General features: G+C 43.6%; 1 protein-coding gene across 1 annotated transcript in view; it reads left to right on the top strand.

Moving 5' to 3' along the window:
* The window catches only part of ASPG (asparaginase), an 87,313-nt gene that overhangs the window by 27,097 nt on the left and 42,344 nt on the right, over nucleotides 1–17,872 (top strand). Inside the window, exons 7-8 of the mRNA XM_083353122.1 lie at nucleotides 3,016–3,128; nucleotides 10,346–10,531. Of these exons, the coding sequence (XP_083209248.1) occupies nucleotides 3,016–3,128; nucleotides 10,346–10,531 (299 nt within the window). The remainder of the gene's footprint in view (nucleotides 1–3,015; nucleotides 3,129–10,345; nucleotides 10,532–17,872) is intronic.

Raw genomic sequence — 17,872 nt, 5'->3', positions numbered from 1 at the left:
GCTTCAGTGACTCCATCCAGCCACCTCATTCTCTGTTGTCCCCTTCTTCTATTCCCCTCAATCTTTCCTAGCATTAGGCTCTTCTCCAGTGAGTCCTTCCTTCTCATTAGTTTTAGTTTAGTTTAGTTTATTAGACTTATATACCGCCCTTCTCCCGTAGGACTCAGGGCGGTTCACAAGGTTTTTTAAAAGAAAACAATACCACAATTACAAAAATTAAAACAATTAAAATGATTATATTAACTTTGAATATAAAAATCCTAATTAAAATCAAATTAAAACCCCAATTAATACCCTCAGTCCAGGCCAGAAAGCTCAAAGAGCCAGGTCTTCAGGTCCCGGCGGAACGAGCGGAGGTCAGGGGAAGTCCTAAGCTCTACAGGCAGCTGGTTCCAAAGGGCAGGCGCACCCACAGAGAAGGCCCTCCCCCTGGGTATTGTCCACTGGCAATCTTTTACTGGCGGTACCCTGAGAAGACCCTCCCTGTGGGACTGCACAGGACGAAGGGAGCTTGATGCCAGCAGCAGGTGCTCCCTCAAATATCCCGGACCTAAGCCATTTAGGGCTTTATAGGTCATCACCAGCACCTTGAATCTCACCCGGAGGGCAACCGGAAGCCAATGCAGTTCGCGGAGCAGAGGTGTTATGTGGGAGTATTGGGAAACCCCCATCACAACCCGCACGGCTGCATTCTGCGCCAGCTGAAGCCTCCGGGTGGTCCTCAAGGACAGCCCCATGTAGAGAGCGTTGCAGTAGTCCAATCGGGAGGTCACGAGCGCATGAGTGACTGTGCGTAGGGCATCTCGGTCCAGGTAGGGCCGCAACTGGCGCACCAGGCGAACCTGGGCAAAGGCCCCCCTGGTCACGGCTCCTATATAGTCTTCAAAACTGAGCCGCAAATCCAGGAGGATGCCCAAGTTGCGTCCCCTATCGATGGGGGGCAACACCTCACCCCCCATCATTAAAGATGGAATAGGCTGGTTAGTCCGAGATGCCGGTATGCACAGCCACTCAGTCTTGGCAGGATTGAGACGAAGCCTGTTTCTTCCCATCCAGACCCGGACCGCCTCCAGGCAACGGGACATTAGGTGGCCAAAGTATAAAATATATAATACAGTGCAAACAAATATCTGCTTTACCAGACTTCTTAACTAGGTATTATCTTGGATAGTCCACGAATGTGCATTTTGTGGATGCAGCTTTCTTCAAATCTTGCTTACATTTCATTGTCTGCTAGACAGGGATAGTGAGAATTCTCAGAATTAATAATGAATGTTTTGGCATTTCAGCAATGGAACTGAAGCATGACTATTAGTTAAACAGCTGGCATCTGGCTTGCAATGTATAATCACACTTAATTGAATCATTGCCATTTTATTTAATCACTAGTAACTGCATTATAAACTCTGTAGATGTTTAGTGGTAAGAGTAACAACATCTGTCTTTTAAAGACGTGTGAAATATGTGTCACATTGCAGACGGCTGGCAAGGTGGCCTTGCTTTGCTCCACTCCTCCCCCCAGGCACATGTTGGTACTGTTGCCCTGGGTATGTAAAATGAAACTGGAATTAGAGAAGCAGAATATATCAATTATGTTTAAGCATCTTCACATCTTTGTAATAACAGAGCACTTGAAAATTATTATTCAGGCAATTTGGAATGTGTTGACATATTGATTTTCAACTTGGGCTGTTATAAACAGGTGTGGTGCAAAAATCCAGTGGCTTCTCCAGTTCTAGTTGGGTGAGACTTTTGTGCATTAACCAGAATGCATTGCGTAGTGTTTCTCCAGATCAATTTTTGGATACTTCATTTCCATGGATAATAATGGCAGTCCACTTTCCACCACTCAGTATACGCCTATTTTCCCTGATTACTGAGCAAAAATAGATAATAAGATTTTAATCATTGCACTGGTAAAATTGTTCTTTAATACCCATGAACTACCTCTGATAGCTCCCCGCTGAGATCATAAATGTCCTGTTTATCAGTTATTTTTTATTTTTTTTGCAAAATTCAGCATGTTAAATTTCACAGGATCTTCTAATTGCATGTTACGCTTTAAAAACAGTTCTTCATTTTAATTTTGCACTATTCTTTGAAATAAAGAATGGCTTTTAATGTTTATGATTAAATAAAAAATACCATAAAAATGGTATTTAAAATCTTTAAAATCTTTTCTCCTCTTTTCTTTGAAAACATATAGGGTAAAGATTAGTAGTATTTTACATCATTATGGCTGCTGTTATTATTAAAAAGTGCATACGTATGATCTCTTATTGGCCTTCTGAAACCTGAAATTCCTAGGAGAAATTAAGTCCAGAACAGGACCCAGTATTGGATCTAATGTATAACTGGGCAGAACACAAGGAAATTATTTTCCTTTATGTAAAAGTCATGCTGTGCTACTGATACTCACAGAACTTTACAGAGTAACATAAGGCAAATTCTCTCACCATTGGGTTACATTGTAAATTTTAGATGATACCTACCTAAGAGAAGAAGAGGTTTACAAGAGATGAATGCAAGAAAATTTAGAATTTTGCACTTACTTTTCCTTACCAGATGTATGAAGCCTGAATTGTATTAAATTACCCACTTTTATTGATGGAATGGTTTTCATTGGTAGAATGAAGATAAAATCCCACCTACAACCCCGTTGAATGCTCAATATTTGCTAGAGAAAAAAATGGGAAGGGAATGGGAGGGTGCAAAGCAGATTTGCAGGGCCATAGAGAATGTTAGAGGAGAGGGGGAAAATACCTTGCTGTGTGACTGAAAGCTCAATTGTAAGATACTAGATTTTATTGATGTATTGATGTATTATTTATTAAATTTATGTGCTGCTCATCTCACTCTTGGAGTGACTCTAGTCTTATGTATGTTCTCTTGTATATATAAGGTGGTAGTTATTTTTGTATAAATATTAATCAGATTTCCTGTAAGGCAGATTTTGAACACAATAGGAAAGAATATTCCTTGAATGAATGATTTTTTTGTGTTTTTCCCCCACAGTCAATTGGGAGACAATATGGAGAGCTAATACTATGAAGAAATTTGAGATCCATATGAACATGAACACCAATGTTGGACTACTAAGACTGTTCCCTGGAATTACTGCTACAGCGGTCAGCCTCCCACTTCCTCAGAACATCTCAGAGCAAGTTTGAAGTGTTGATTCCATATAATTAATATGCAATGAGAAAAGATACTTGGTATTATCAAGGTTCATTGCTGGTATTTAAATACTTTCAGAGAATTAGTATTGAACTAATTATCTTTCAATACATGCTTAGATGCGGTCAACACTTCCAAGAACACCGTTATGCTAGTATTTGTAATAGGAAGTTACCACATTTTGGAGGCTTCTGTGGCCAAAAGAATCTTCTGAATTTTTGACACTTGAGAAACACTTTTATATTATTTATGGCTTGAGGTTGTTGAATTATGAAAAGGGTAATTTGCATTGGAGAAGTAGGCTGAGCCCTTTATACTGTGGTTTTCTCTCACAAAAATGACTCTGAGGATGCAGAAGTTGGACATATCTCTGTCCTGACTGCCATTGTATGCCTGAGGCATGAATTTGGAGGCATGGTTCTTCTGGTCCATAAGCAGAATTGGTCTTCCAGGCTTCCATCTTCAAGATGGGCCTGATCTCCATGAACCTATTTTTTATATATATTCTTCCCACTATAATAAAAAAACTCTAGGCAGGTTCATCAAATGTTTCTAAGACAACTACAGGATAAAATCAGATAAAACATTTTGATTTAATTAAATCAAAATAAAAAATAGGCAAGCTATGATATAAGAGCTTAAAAATCAGAAAACCAGATCTCAAACTCAACCAATAAATAGATGATGACATTTGTAATTCAAAAGCTCTCTCAAATAACTTTGTTTTAAATAATTTCCAAATAGCTAATAAAGTGGAGGAGCTGATAAAATTTATCTTTTTCTGTTTTAAAGACATCCATGTTAGGAATCATTAGTGCATCTTTTGGTAATAAAAATGCTCAATTTAAAGAGCTATTTTTTACTCTTCTAAATTTTCTCCTGATCAGCATCATTATATAAGCCCTAATTTTCATATTTTAAGAAGGAGGGGGAAAAAACTCCATGCCCATTTCTCCATGCCATGCATGTTTTATATGTCTCACTCACTAGTTTTCCAAACTAAAGAAAATGTTTGAATCTGCTATTTGTTTTGATAATCATTTTCTGCACTTTTTCTAACTCTGTATATTCTCTTTCAAATGGGGTGACCAGAATTGTGTATAGTATTACAAATGGGGATGTAGCATAGATTTGTATAAAGCCATTACAAATTTGGCAGTCTTATTCTCAATTGCTTTCCTAATGATCTCTAGCATAGAATTTAATTTTTTCATAGTTGTACACTGTCAACATCTTCACTGAGCTAATCACAAGATGTATTTAAGATCTGTTCCTTGGTTTGTTGCAGATAGCTCAAACCCTATCAGCGCATAAATTAGGTACAGCTTGTTGCCCAATGTGCAACATTTCACACTTAGTTAAACTGAACCTCTATAGTCGTTTGGTTGACCATTCATCAAGGCTTTTAGGCTTTTCAAAATCATTTTCTATGTCATTACTCCGAATAATTTTATATCACCCGCAAACTTGGCCAGTTCATTCCTTACTCTTAAATCAGGATTTTTTTTTTTGAAAAGTTAAAAACCCTAGTCCTAATATAGGGTCTTGAAGAATTTCATTTCTTGGCTTCCTCTGTTGATAAATGGCTCATTTATTCCTATGCTTTGCTTTCTGTTGTTTAGTCATTCAAAGACAAGTCTTCTGATCTCCTGACCACTGTGTTTACTCAACAGTATTTAGTGAGGAACATTGTACCTACTGGTGGTCAATGTAACTGAAAAATACCACAGAGGATATATACTGAATAAAAATAGAGATATTCAAGAAAGAGGGTGGAAGTCACATTAAATCCTGTAGATTAGGACATGATATAAAATATGTATCTCTTTGTCTGGCAGTGTGAAGAAAGATAGACTGTATAGGTCATTCTGAGAGTTCATTAAAAATCCAAGTACACAGTGTTGACAGAGCCTTGCATGTGCCATTTACAATCCCACTGAACTCTAGAAGATTGGTAAGGAAGAATTCTTGGATGGATCCCATCAACAGAGATTTGTTACTCTAAACCACTCAAGATATCCTAGAATATTTTCCCTTTTTTTCTCAGTTTGCTTTATTTATCCTGATCATTTCCCTGAAAAAGCCAGTACAGCTTCAGATATATGTCCCATATCTTCTGTTCTTCATATGCATTTTATAGCTAGGAATTATTCTAGCCCATTAATCCTCTTCATTCCAGCAGGTTTATGTTATATTGTACATAAGTATTTATGACCTTGTTTGCAACAAAGTACTCTAATTTTCCATTCTTGGCTTGTATACTTCTAGCATTGGCACAGAAACACCTATACTATACACACGATCCCTTTGCACATCTTGCCTTTTTGTTTCCTGACTTGTCATGTTCACTGATTAACTCACAATACTGTCCCTATTCCTTATATTATTTTCTAAAATTTGTATACCCTTCCACCGTGGATGCTGCTTCCTATCTGTTGATTTTTCCTTAGGGATCAGAGTAAAAGCTGCTCTACAGCTTTTTTTTAATGATATGCCAGCAGCCTAGTTCCATTTTGGTTCAGGTGGAGCTTGTCTATCTTGTACATGGTTGTCTTGTTCCAAATCTTTTCTTGGTGTCTAAGGAATTTAGTCACAAATCTGACATAACTCTGTATTGAGATCTCCTAGTTTTGCTTGCTTAGTTGACCCTAGTAGATATTAGACAATATAATATATATATAATATAATATATAATATAATATATAATATACTAAGCTTGTAAGCCGCCCTGAGTCTTCGGAGAAGGGCGGGATATAAATGGAATTTAAATAAATAAAAAATAAAAAATAAATATATTACAATATGAGAATGCTACCTGGGCAATTGTAAAATTAAAGCTCCTAATTCATAGCCTAAATTTGGCTTCCAGGACTAGCTAAATACATTTTCTAATATGCCAGGGATCAAAATTATTTGCAGAACAACTAGTAAATACAGATATTTAAAGCCTTGGGAAAAAGGTCATATCTATTTAAAATTTATTTAATATATTTATGTGGCCATCTAACTCAACCAAAGTGTCTTTGTCCAGCTCACAAAATTGAACAAAACCTAATAAGAACATAAAACCATATATTTTAAAAAGACAATAATAAAACAATAAAATGGTGATCCAAACAGAAATAATACCATCATCTAATCACGGTTCCAACATATCATGATTCCAGAGAAACAACCTGTCTTGACAGCAAAGTCAAGGCCATCTATATGGTGGGAGAAAGGTTGTTCCATAAAACAGGAGTTGCCACTATAAAGGTCCATTTCCTGGGTCCCACACAATAACATAATTTCAATTAATGGATCCAGAGTGCATATGGGGCAGGCATATACCTTGATCAGAAGGTGGCCTCTCAAGTATACTGGTCCTATGCCATGTAGAACTTTAAAGATGATAAGCAGCATCTTAAATTGTAGCCATAATCCAATGGGGAGCCAGTGTGGCTTGTAAAGTACATATGGTCCTTGGTTAAGAACTATTCATTCAACAACCATTCAAACTTGCAATGGAATTGAATGAATGGTACTTAAGATTGATCCTCAAAGTTTTGGACATTCTGCAGTCACATTGGCAACCACAAGCAAAGTGATTGGGGAAAATGGCAGGAAGCCAGAAGTTACACTTACATCAGTCCTTTCTTACAAAACCAGAGACTGCCAAAATTGCCATTGCTAAATGGCATGGTGACATAATGTCTCGCTTTATCACCATATCTCTTATTGATAGAAATCTGGTCCTAATTACTACCATTAAATGAGGACTACTGTAGTGGTGCCACATGGGCATAGTGAGAGAAATCCATAATTGCTTGCGCTGTTGGATTCTGGAGCAAATGTAGCTTTAGGAACATCTAGAAATGAAGGCCCATTTAGTTATGTGACACATTCAATTGGGAGATGATTAAATGAAGATTTTCACTGTTAAGTAATAAATCACACAGACAAATATCTTAATTAAGAATTGGAGAAAATGATATGAAAGAAGAAATGAAACTTGGAAGATCAGAGGAGAAGAAGAAAAGAAAATTTATATTAAGATAGGATTATTCATGAGTTAGAGGGACACAGTGGCTCAGTGGGTTAGGACGCTGAGCCTGTCGATCAGAAGGTCGGCAGTTTGGCGGGTCAAATCCCGAGTGCCGCGTAACAGAGTGAGCGCCTGTTACTTGTCCCAGCTTCTGCCAACCTAGCAGTTTGAAAGCACGTAAAAATGCAAGTAGAAAAATAGGGACCACTACAGTGGGAAGGTAACAGTGTTCCGTGCACCTTTGGCGTCCAGTCATGCCGGCCACATGACCACGGAGACGTCCTCGGACAAGCGCTGGCTCTTCGGCTTTGAAACGGAGATGAGCACCGGCCCCTAGAGTCGGAAACGACTAGCACGCATGTGCGGGGGACCCTTTACCTTTACCTTTTTATTCATGAGTTGTCATGGAAGAGATTTGATTCATGTAAATGAGGTTAAAAAAAGATGAAGTATATTGTGACTTAGAGATAATATTTGCAGAGAGAATATATATTCAGAAATCAATTCCATTAGAAAGTGGGATACAATAAAACAGTTGTCAGGTAGAAAAGCACTGGATGCTTATGAAATATCTTTGTAACTATTTAAAGCTAGAGGACAAGATATAGTTAAAATCAAAACAGCTGCATGTCAAAAAATAAGAAACAAGACTGCTGAGCTAGAGACTGGAAAAGTTTTCTGCATGTACTTATTGTATCCCAAAGAAGAGAGATGTAAGAGAATATGCAAATTAAAACATTGCACTAATTGCTTGCACAAAGTCTAGCTTATAGATCTACAAAGAACAGAACCATACAGTCCATGAAAACTGGAGTGACAAATAAACAGGCAGGTTTCAGGAAAAGCAGTAGAGGTACCCAACATCAGATGATTAATGTAGCATAAAAATGGACTGAGCAAGAAAAATACAAGAATTCTATATTTCTACACTGATTACTGTATAGCAAGACCATTGATTGGCCTTAATATATGTTGGAGTTTAAAAGGTTAACTGATCATTCTTTAGAGAACCTTTTACAATGAACAAAAAGCAATAGCAAGCACTGGGTGTGGAGAAACAGAGTGGTGTTGAATAGGGAAATGAAAAAGACAAAGATGTGTATTCTATTTAACTTAAACAGTGAATATAATATGAGATTGACAGCAATGGACAAGATAGATGGAATCAAAATAGACAGTTTGAAGTCTAGGAATTGTTTGAGCACTGCAGCTTTTACAGAGTATAGTGGCCTTAAATTTTTCCAAGGTGTGTAGTGCCCATTTTGCTCCTTAATAACCTCCAAAATACCTAAAGAAATACCTGAAAAAATTGGCCATTTTTTTTTGCTTCATCTATACTGGAGGGTTCCAGGGGCCACAAAATGGGAGCTGCTGGGCTTCACATTTTGTACACAGGATCTGTTAATTTATACATACTTTTTATTCACAAATATAGCAGAATGAAAACTTTTAGATGACAGTAATGATAAAATGGATTCCATTCTATCATTACGCTTGCTAATTGGTGGTTAAATTCTTTTTTTCTTCATGATGAAGGCAGTGGCTTACATTGAACAGAAAGTTCAAAATTTATACATAACACAAAGATGCTGTAATTTAGGTTTCACAGTCTTTAGAGGCCTCTTAAAATTTCAGAATTTTTTTTTAAATATAGGAAATTAAATTAAGCGTTTCAGTATGGTCACATGGCCGTCGATAATAGATTAATGCATGCTTTGTTTCTGCATGCACTAACACCTTTTGTTCAAAAAGGGCCCATCCCCACCCCACCGCAGGTTTGCTATGTATCTTGGCAGCAGTCTTGCCAAATTCAGTTGTTACACAGCTTTTTCTCTGCTGGTACTTGTCAGGTAGAGCCTTTACAACTTCTCATAGCTTGGGGCCTCGCCATGTCTAAACCTGGCCCCACCTCCAGCCGAAGACTAAAGCTACAGTTCTTGTGCCCTACCAACTTCCCCCCATATAGCTTCAGTCCCATCCACAAGTATGCCTGCTCTTGCTAGGAAATGAGGCTAGTCTGCAAATGTACATTAAAGAAAGGAAAGGTGTCCTAATTTTCTGCTGTAACACTGTTACATTTAACCATTTAATTTTTTTATCTTTCATTTTCTTCCACTGTCTCAGTCTTCAAGCAGCATATTTTCCTGCATTGTGTAATTAAGGTTTAGTGATTAGAACCAGGCGATCCTAGCAGATGGCCTTCAAGGTCTGTATTAGACGTCTATAATTCTAAGTGCAAAAGTAAATGCAAGCTGTTCACTCTGGAGTCATATATTAATGTCCTTATTTAAGTAGATTATTTTAACACATCATAATTAAAATAGGCAGATTACCTGCATCTTTCTGAATCATCATATTTTTCTCATTTTTGAGTATAGCCTGTCTTTGCTTACTCAACATTTCTTGGTACACAGGGCAGTGCTGTATATATTAGCTATACTTTTTCCCACCCTTGATTAGCCTAGAAACACTCAGAAACTCTAGCCAGCCATAGCCAGTGGTGTGACATACTATAAACCATCGATTCTTGTACAAGCATTTGCATCTGTGTGAGAGTGTGTGTTTATTATATACACATGTATGTTTGTAGCATCCATCTTTAATATTTAGCACTTCTGTTGCTTTTTGAAATTTTGTTTATTAAGGGATCTATGCTACTCCAGTCAAAAGACAACACTGAGTTAGTTATTTTCCTCATTACAGAACTAATATATGAGCCTTGGTGGAGCAGTGGGCTAATGCCTCCTTAAGTAACACCAGCTGCCTGCAATTAGTGCAGGTTCGCATCCCACCAGGCTCAAGGTTGACTCAGCCTTCCATCCTTCCGAGGTAGGTAAAATGAGGACCCAAATTGTTGGGGGCAATTAAGCTGACTTTGTAATAATGCCGCTTGGGGTGTGTGTGAAAGCCCTAACAAGCAGGCATATACATAGAATGAAGGCTACTGCTAAGCTTGTAAGCCGCCCTGAGTCTTCGGAGAAGGGCGGGATATAAATGGAATTAAAATAAAATAAAAATAAATAAATAATATGATTATTCATATATTTTGAATTGATCTGAGAAGAAATAAAATTGTATTGCATGAGTCAAGTGAGTTGGATGCTTGAACTGTAATTTCTCATGCAGTTTTCCTCTTCCAAGCAGGTAAGGGCATTTCTTCAGAGCTCTATGGAAGGCATTGTACTTGAGACCTATGGGAGTGGAAATGCTCCAAATAATTGTCCAGGATTACTAGATTTGCTGAGGAAAGCTACTGATTCCAATGTTGTGATTTTGAATTGCACCCAATGTCTGCGAGGATCTGTGTCATCAGTCTATGCCACAGGAAAGGTGAGAGGAATTCTGCAATCTAAATCACTCTTCCCAACCTGGTGACTTTCAAATATTCCCATGATCCTAAATGCACTTGTAAGATGCAGATTTAAATAATATGCTTAGCTAGCGAATATACTTGCTTTTCTTCTCTTACAGACCATTCTATTCCAAAGATTACAAATGACTTCCATACAATTAAAACATAAGTATCACTAACATGAGCATAATGACAAGAAGGCTCAGATGTATCAGGCAGCAAAATCTTCACTTTGAACAGCTCTTTCAAATATAACATGGGTCACATAGCCCAAATTACTGGGGGTATGCTGTTCTAGAAAACTAGAGCCATCAGTTAGATATCCGTGTAGGTAGTACTTCCTTAGAGTTGGCATCCTTAGCACTGGATTTGACTGGATGGGCAAATTCAACTTGCGGAATGGGACTTTAGAGGTATCCAGGCTTTCAGCCATGTAGAGCTTTAAAGGGGACGATCATCACCTTGAATTGTATACTGAAATTGATTGGCAGCCAATACAGCTCCCTTAGTAGACATAGTATATGGTTGACGATAGGCATTCCCAATAATAGCTCAGGCCACTGCCTGCTGAACCAGCTGAAAGTTCTGAATGCTTCTCAAGGGAAGTGTTATCTAGAACACATTGCAATGTTTCAGCCACAAGGTGACAAGAATATGAGTGGTCAAGAGCAAAGCTCCCTGTTCTAGAAATGACTGCAACTGCTCTACAAGATGTCATTGTACAAAAGCCTTTTTTGGCCACAACCATCACGTGCTATTCAAGCTGGAGCTGTAAGTCGAAACCAGCTCTAAGCAGTGCAGTCTTACTGAAAGTCAGGGTAGACTGTGTCTGGAAACTCTTGATTCAGAATTTACAGGATAATACTTGGGTTTGAGCTGATTGGCACATTCTGGATTGAGAAAAAAAATATATAGATATCAGCTTGGTGGGGGGAATTACTATTTGTCTAGTCCAGGGGTGTCAAACTGCTGATCTGCAGGCCGGTTGCATCATATGGAGGCCACACCCACCCCAACTCTGGCAATGCAAAAAAAAAGTCATGATACGTCGTGACATGTCACATGACGTGGTAAGTTTGACACCTGTGTTCTAGTCCTTTTTTCTTGTTTGGAGCATACCTTTATTTAGATTATTCAAAGTGATGTTTAGTAAGATTGGTGGAGGGCCTCATTTTCCATCCAGAAGGTTTGATGAGTGGTATTCAAATTCCAAAGTTGATGACTTCAAAATATGAATATACAAATGGAATAATAAAGTCAGAAGGAACTGTTAGGGCTACAGTTTGCCACTTATACACTATTACCAAGCAATGATTTGGAGCACCATATTTTAGCAGTGTTTCCAAAAAGAGCTGAACTGATAAAGTTCCTGATTCAAACAGTGTCCCATCTTTGAACAAATGTATTTGAGGGTTTTAATTAGTTCATCATTTTAACTCATATTTTAAATATTTAATATTTTAATTATTAGTGAAATAGTTTTAAAAATATGGGGACCATATTCAGCAAAGGAAATGTGCTGTTCTGAAACAGCATGGAATGTTAAGCTATTTATTATTTTCAAAACTTGACATTTTTATTATTAGATTCTTCTTAAAGATTGTTTCTTTTTTTTCCATTAAGAAGTTATTGTAAATGAGAGATAAGTATTGAAGTTTGTCTTTTAATTTTTTGAAAAATATCTGGAGGTGTCTTTTTCTTGCATCATATGGCCAAACATTTGTATTTAATGAACCCTTATTTGAAAATAATTCTATGCTAATTCCATGCTAATAATTCCATATTATTTTGTATCTAACCATTTATAGGGACTATTGTATACATTTTGGAATAATACACTGGAGTGAAAATATTGGAGGTTTTTAGGATTAAAAGTAAATGCTAAAAGAAAGTCAAAACTTTGTTTTGGAGATGTTTTCCTTCATTGTCCCTGGTTAGCCAAGACAGGATACCTCCAAGAGGTATAGCATGGATGGCAGATTGTATCCAAGGTAGATGTGATTTGAAAAGTAGGATAGGACCAGGTTTAACTGGTTGTGCCAATTAATAGAATTATGTCAGATCTAACACTTGGAACTTTTTAATTTCTTTTTCTACAACCTCCATTGTATCCCAAAAGTGACTAGTTCTTCCACCAATTACTTCTAAGGTTGTGGTTTTTATGCCTAATTCACCTTAGCAGATAAAGACTGTCATGTACAGAGATGTATTTATTTTCAGTATTTAATTAAAAAGCATGGTTTAGGATTGTATATTTACTGCTTTTCTTTGGTTTTAAAATGGCTTTGCTTTTCCAGGAAGTATTTTGGCTCAAAGGCTTGCCGTTAGCAAATGGTTGTGAGTCTGTCATTGAGGTAATGAAAAAGAAGGAATGTTAGGTTATGAGAGACATATACTGAATACAATTTGTGTTTGAGTGAAACTACCCTGTGGGACTGTTCTACAAACATGCTCATCTATTTTAATTTAGCATGTATCTTGAGAAGATTCCAAGTTCAGTGGATTTCCTTCAAGGTTGAATAAGATAGTTGTTGTTATAAAAACTCAATTCTGGACATTCCAATTGCTGTATTACTATAATGCAGTGATGGCAAACCTTTTAGAGACCGAGTGCCCAAACTGCAACCCAAAACCCACTTATTTATCGCCGGGTGCCAGGTGGGCGTGGCTGTGGTGGTCATGGCAGATTGGGTAGGTGTGGCCAAGGTGGGCATGGGCACCTCAATGTTGCTCATGGGGAGGGATGCCTGTGAGGGGTGGGTAGGGTTAGGGGAGATCCAGGGGGTCTCTGGTAGGGGCGGTAGGCAGGAGGTTCATCCTGTGGGGTGAGGCGTGGCAGGGTGGTGGTGTCATTGCCATAGGGCAATGCAAGGGCTAGGGCGGCTGCTGCCTGACACCATCGCCCCCCCTCCCCACACACATAGAGGCCAGCGAGTGCATGGGGGCCAACGGTGTCCTTCAGCATGTGCCATGTCTGTAGAAGTAAGCAAATGAAATCAATTTTTAAAAAATAGATATAAGTTACCAACGGGTCATTACCCAGCAAAATAATATTGACATCTAAATCAAAGGAATAGTAAAATTAAAATCTTGTTTAAATACTCAAATTTTACTCTAGGCATTCACACGTTTACCAGGACTTAGTAAATAATGATAACAAATATTAAATTGTATTGACTGGTGCAATAGCAGAAAGCATGTTCATTAATGCATGGAGAGAGGTTCTGTGTTCACTAATTCCTTCAGAAACAAGCTGGCCCTAAAAAATTCTTCCTGAGATTTGTAGCATTGGAAGAATATTGGTTGAGCAGATGACTGTATTCGGTACAGGTAGGCTTACAACCATTCATTTAGTGACCATTTGAAGTTACAACAGCACTGAAAACAGTCAGTTATGACCATTTTCATGCTTATGATTGTTGTAGCATCCCCATGATCACATGATCAAAATTCGGATGCTTGGCAATTGGTTCATATTCATACTCCCATGTAACACCTCTACTCCGCGAGCTGCATTGGCTTCCGGTTGCCCTCCGAGTGAGATTCAAGGTGCTGGTGATGACCTATAAAGCCCTAAATGACTTGGGTCCGGGATATCTGAGGGAACACCTGCTGCCGGCATCAGGTTCCCTTCGTCCAGTGCGCTCCCACAGGGAGGGTCTTCTCAGGGTGCCACCGGTAAGAGATTGCCGGCGGACGACACCCAAGGATAGGGCCTTCTCAGTGGGGGCGCCTGTGTCGGGCCTCGGGAGCCCGACACTCGAGGGGGGGGCCCTCCACCTCCCCAGCACCCCCCGCCTGCCGCCCGCTGGACCTGCCTGCCTCCCCGGCGGACTGCGAGGCTCCTGAGATCGCGCCGGACGGGATCGGCTCCGTAGCGGCCCGGAAGGCTCCAGGGGCCGCGCCGCCACTTCGACCGTCCTCCTCCCCCGCCGTACAACAGCTGACTTCGCCTGGCGGCGCGTCGGCGGCCCGGAGGGTTCAGGAGGCCGCGCCGCCGCTCCGTCCGTCTTCCTCTGCGGTGCAGCACCTGTCTTCGCCTGGCGGTGCGTCGGTGGCCCGGTAGGGTCGGGAGGCCGCGCCGCCGCCCCGGTCGTCTTCTTCCGTGCCACAGCTGACCGGCGGAGGCTCGGGCCCACTCACGGCGGCCTGGGAGGGTACAAGAGCTATGGCTGATAGCAGGACCGCCGTTTCGGGAGCCTGCAGCACGACGCTGGCCCTTCCCCGGCTTTGGCTACCGGGACTACGTTTGGCAAGGCAGGCCGAGACACTGGACAGTTGGGCGCAGGGCTGTATGGCCTGGGAGCCAGCGGGTCCGTTGGGAGACAGGCCCCTTCCCGCCGCGGTGCCTGGGTGGCTGGGAGCCTCGGTTGTGAATGACCACGGGGGGTTTCGGAGTTGGGCGCGGCAGGGAGGTGGTGAGAGGGTGGAGCACGGTGGCGGCAGTGCACGGGAGGAGGCTTACCTGGTTGGGCGACGGGCGAAGGGACTTGTAGGGGAGGGGTGGGGAAGTTATAGGGAATGGGAGGGCGTGGACGTGTGTGGGTGGAGTATGGGTGGGTGTTTTGGGTGTGTATATAATAGCGTTGGCTGCAGGTAGCGGCCAACGCTGGCTTTGTTTCTTGTTGCGGCTGTTGCCTTGAAGAATAAAGTGCTTGCAGATCGCAGCGGAAGTCTCTCGTTCCTGTGTTCGGCACTCTGCCCTGCTTGCTGCAGGACGAGTATTGACAGAAAGCCAGCGTTGACGTGTATATGAGGATGTCATCAAGGTAGACCAGGACCCCCTGGTACAAATGTTCATGCAGGACTTGGTTAATCAATTGCATGAAGACCGCGGGGGCTCCCTGCAGACCAAACGGCATTACCCTGAACTGAAAGCTCCCCAACGGGCAATTGAAAGCCGTCTTCCATTCATCGCCGGCTTTGATCTGGACACGGTAGTACGCCTCCCTGAGGTCTAATTTGGTGAACACCCGGCCCGTAGCCAAATGGGCCAAAAGGTCCTTCACCAGAGGGAGGGGGTACAAGTGCTCTACACATATCGCGTTAACCCCCCGGTAATCCACGCACAGTCTTAGGGTCCCCTCCTTCTTCTCCCTGAATAGGACAGGGGCCGCCATCTTGGAATGGGCAGGCTGGATGAACCCCCTCCGCAGGTTCTTATCTATGTATTGTCGGAGCTCCTGCATCTCCCAGGGTGCCATTGCGTACATGCGGGGTTTCGGCAGTTTCGCCCCCGGCTCCAGTTCTATGGCACAGTCCGTGGGGCGGTGGGGCGGCAGAGCATCACACTCTTTCTCGTCGAAGACGTCTGCTAGATCGCCGTACTCCCGTGGCACCTGTATCTCACGCCCAGCTCCCACCCCCGCGGCCCTCTCAGGCCCACCGGCCCCCTCCGGACCCATGAAGGTATGCTTTGCAGGGGGCTGGGGCCCCGTCCCTAAACGAAGGTGTCGGCACCCCCCCTCCCACCAGACCGTGGGACCCCATCTGTCCAACCATGTGAGTCCCAGGATGACCGCCTCCGTCATGGACGGCACCACGACAAATCATAGGGTCTCCCAGTGTGTACCTAATTCCATCCTCACCGGTGCCGTCACATGCGTGATGGGTGCCCCGCCCAGAAGGGACCCGTCCACCTGCTGGAACCGGAGGGGTTTGGGGAGCCGCTGAAGGGGGATGCCGGCCTCCCTTGCCGTTTCCAGGCTGATAAGGCAGCGCGTGCTACCTGTATCGATCAAAGCTTTACATTCCCTTCTTTCGCCTGTTTGTGGGCTTATCAACGTCACAGGCAACACAAAGGGGCACACTGGAGCACTTACCATCGGGTCCTCCTCGTACTCATGGTCCTCAGACCCGTCGGATGTATCGGTCTGCCCATCCGCCGGCCCCTCTGGGCGCAGCGGGGTTGACGTTCGGGGTGTCTTGTCGGTCACCTGGTACGCCGTTCTGGAGCGCTCTGCGGTTCTCCTGGTAGTTGGGACCCGTGTCACCGGAGGGTTGGGCCCTGGCCGGGACGGTGGTAACGGGCAGTCCACTGCCCGGTGGCCCGATTGGTCACAACGGAAGCAGCGAAACGTTGGACGGGGCGCCGGTAGGGGGGCGGGTTGTGACACCACCGGCCCGGGTTTCCGGCCCTCGGTTTTCGGCTCTCCCGCGGCCCTCCATGTTCCAAGGCCCGCTTCAGGCCTGCCCCGGGTATCCTGCAAACCAATATCTAGCTCCACCGCCACCCTGAACCAGTCCTGAAGCCGTGCCGGGACCCCCCGCACCACACATGCCCGCCGGAGAGCTCCATCAAGGCCGGCCCGAAAGTGATGTACCAGCAAGCGCTCGGGCCACGAGCGCAACCTGCCCGCAACCCTGCGGAACTCGTGCACGTACTCCTCCGCTGGCCGTCCTCGCTGCCTGATGGTTAAGACCTCGGCTTCTGCACGGTGCATACGGGAAACATCTTTGAACCGGACGCGCAAGGCATCCAGGAATAGCCCAACGTCGCCGAGTTCACGGGCGTGGTCACTGTAAAGATCCGCTGCCCAGGTCGCAGCTTCTCCCTGAAGGCATGCGGTGACCGCCACCACCATCGCCCACTGTGATGTGTAGGCCTGGGCATACCCGTCCAGATGGTTAATCACCTGACCCAGGAACATAGCCAGGCGGTCGGGGTGGCCATCGTAGGTTGCGATGAGCGGTGGGGGTCCCCATACCACTCCCGGACCCCAATGCCCAACAGACAAAGGGGCTTGGGCCTGGGACACCCCCGCCGATCTGGGTGCGGACTGCGAGGCTCCTGAGATCGCGCCAGACGGGATCGGCTCCGTAGCGGCCCGGAAGGCTCCAGGGGCCGCGCCGCCGCTTCGACCGTCCTCTTCCCCCGCCGCACAACAGCTGACTTCGCCTGGCGGTGCGTCGGCGGCCCGGAGGGTTCAGGAGGCCGCGCCGCCGCTCCGGTCGTCTTCCTCCGCGGTGCAGCACCTGTCTTCGCCTGGCGGTGCGTCGGCGGCCCGGTAGGCTCGGGAGGGCGCGCCGCCGCCCCGGTCGTCTTCTTCCGTGCCACAGCTGACCGGCGGAGGCTCGGGCCCACTCACGGCGGCCTGGGAGGGTACAAGAGCTACGGTTGATAGCAGGACCGCCGTTTCGGGAGCCCGCAGCACGACGCTGGCCCTTCCCCGGCTTTGGCTACCGGGACTACGTTTGGCAAGGCAGGCCGAGACACTGGACAGTTGGGCGCAGGGCTGTATGGCCTGGGAGCCGGCGGGTCCGTTGGGAGACAGGCCCCTTCCCGCCGCGGTGCCTGGGTGGCTGGGAGCCTCGGGTAT

The sequence above is a fragment of the Vipera ursinii genome, assembly GCF_947247035.1.
Source record: "Vipera ursinii genome assembly, chromosome: 1".
Taxonomy (NCBI): Eukaryota; Metazoa; Chordata; class Lepidosauria; order Squamata; family Viperidae; genus Vipera; species Vipera ursinii.
Note: the sequence above shows the minus strand (reverse complement) of the source record. Positions and strands in the feature narration are given on the sequence as shown.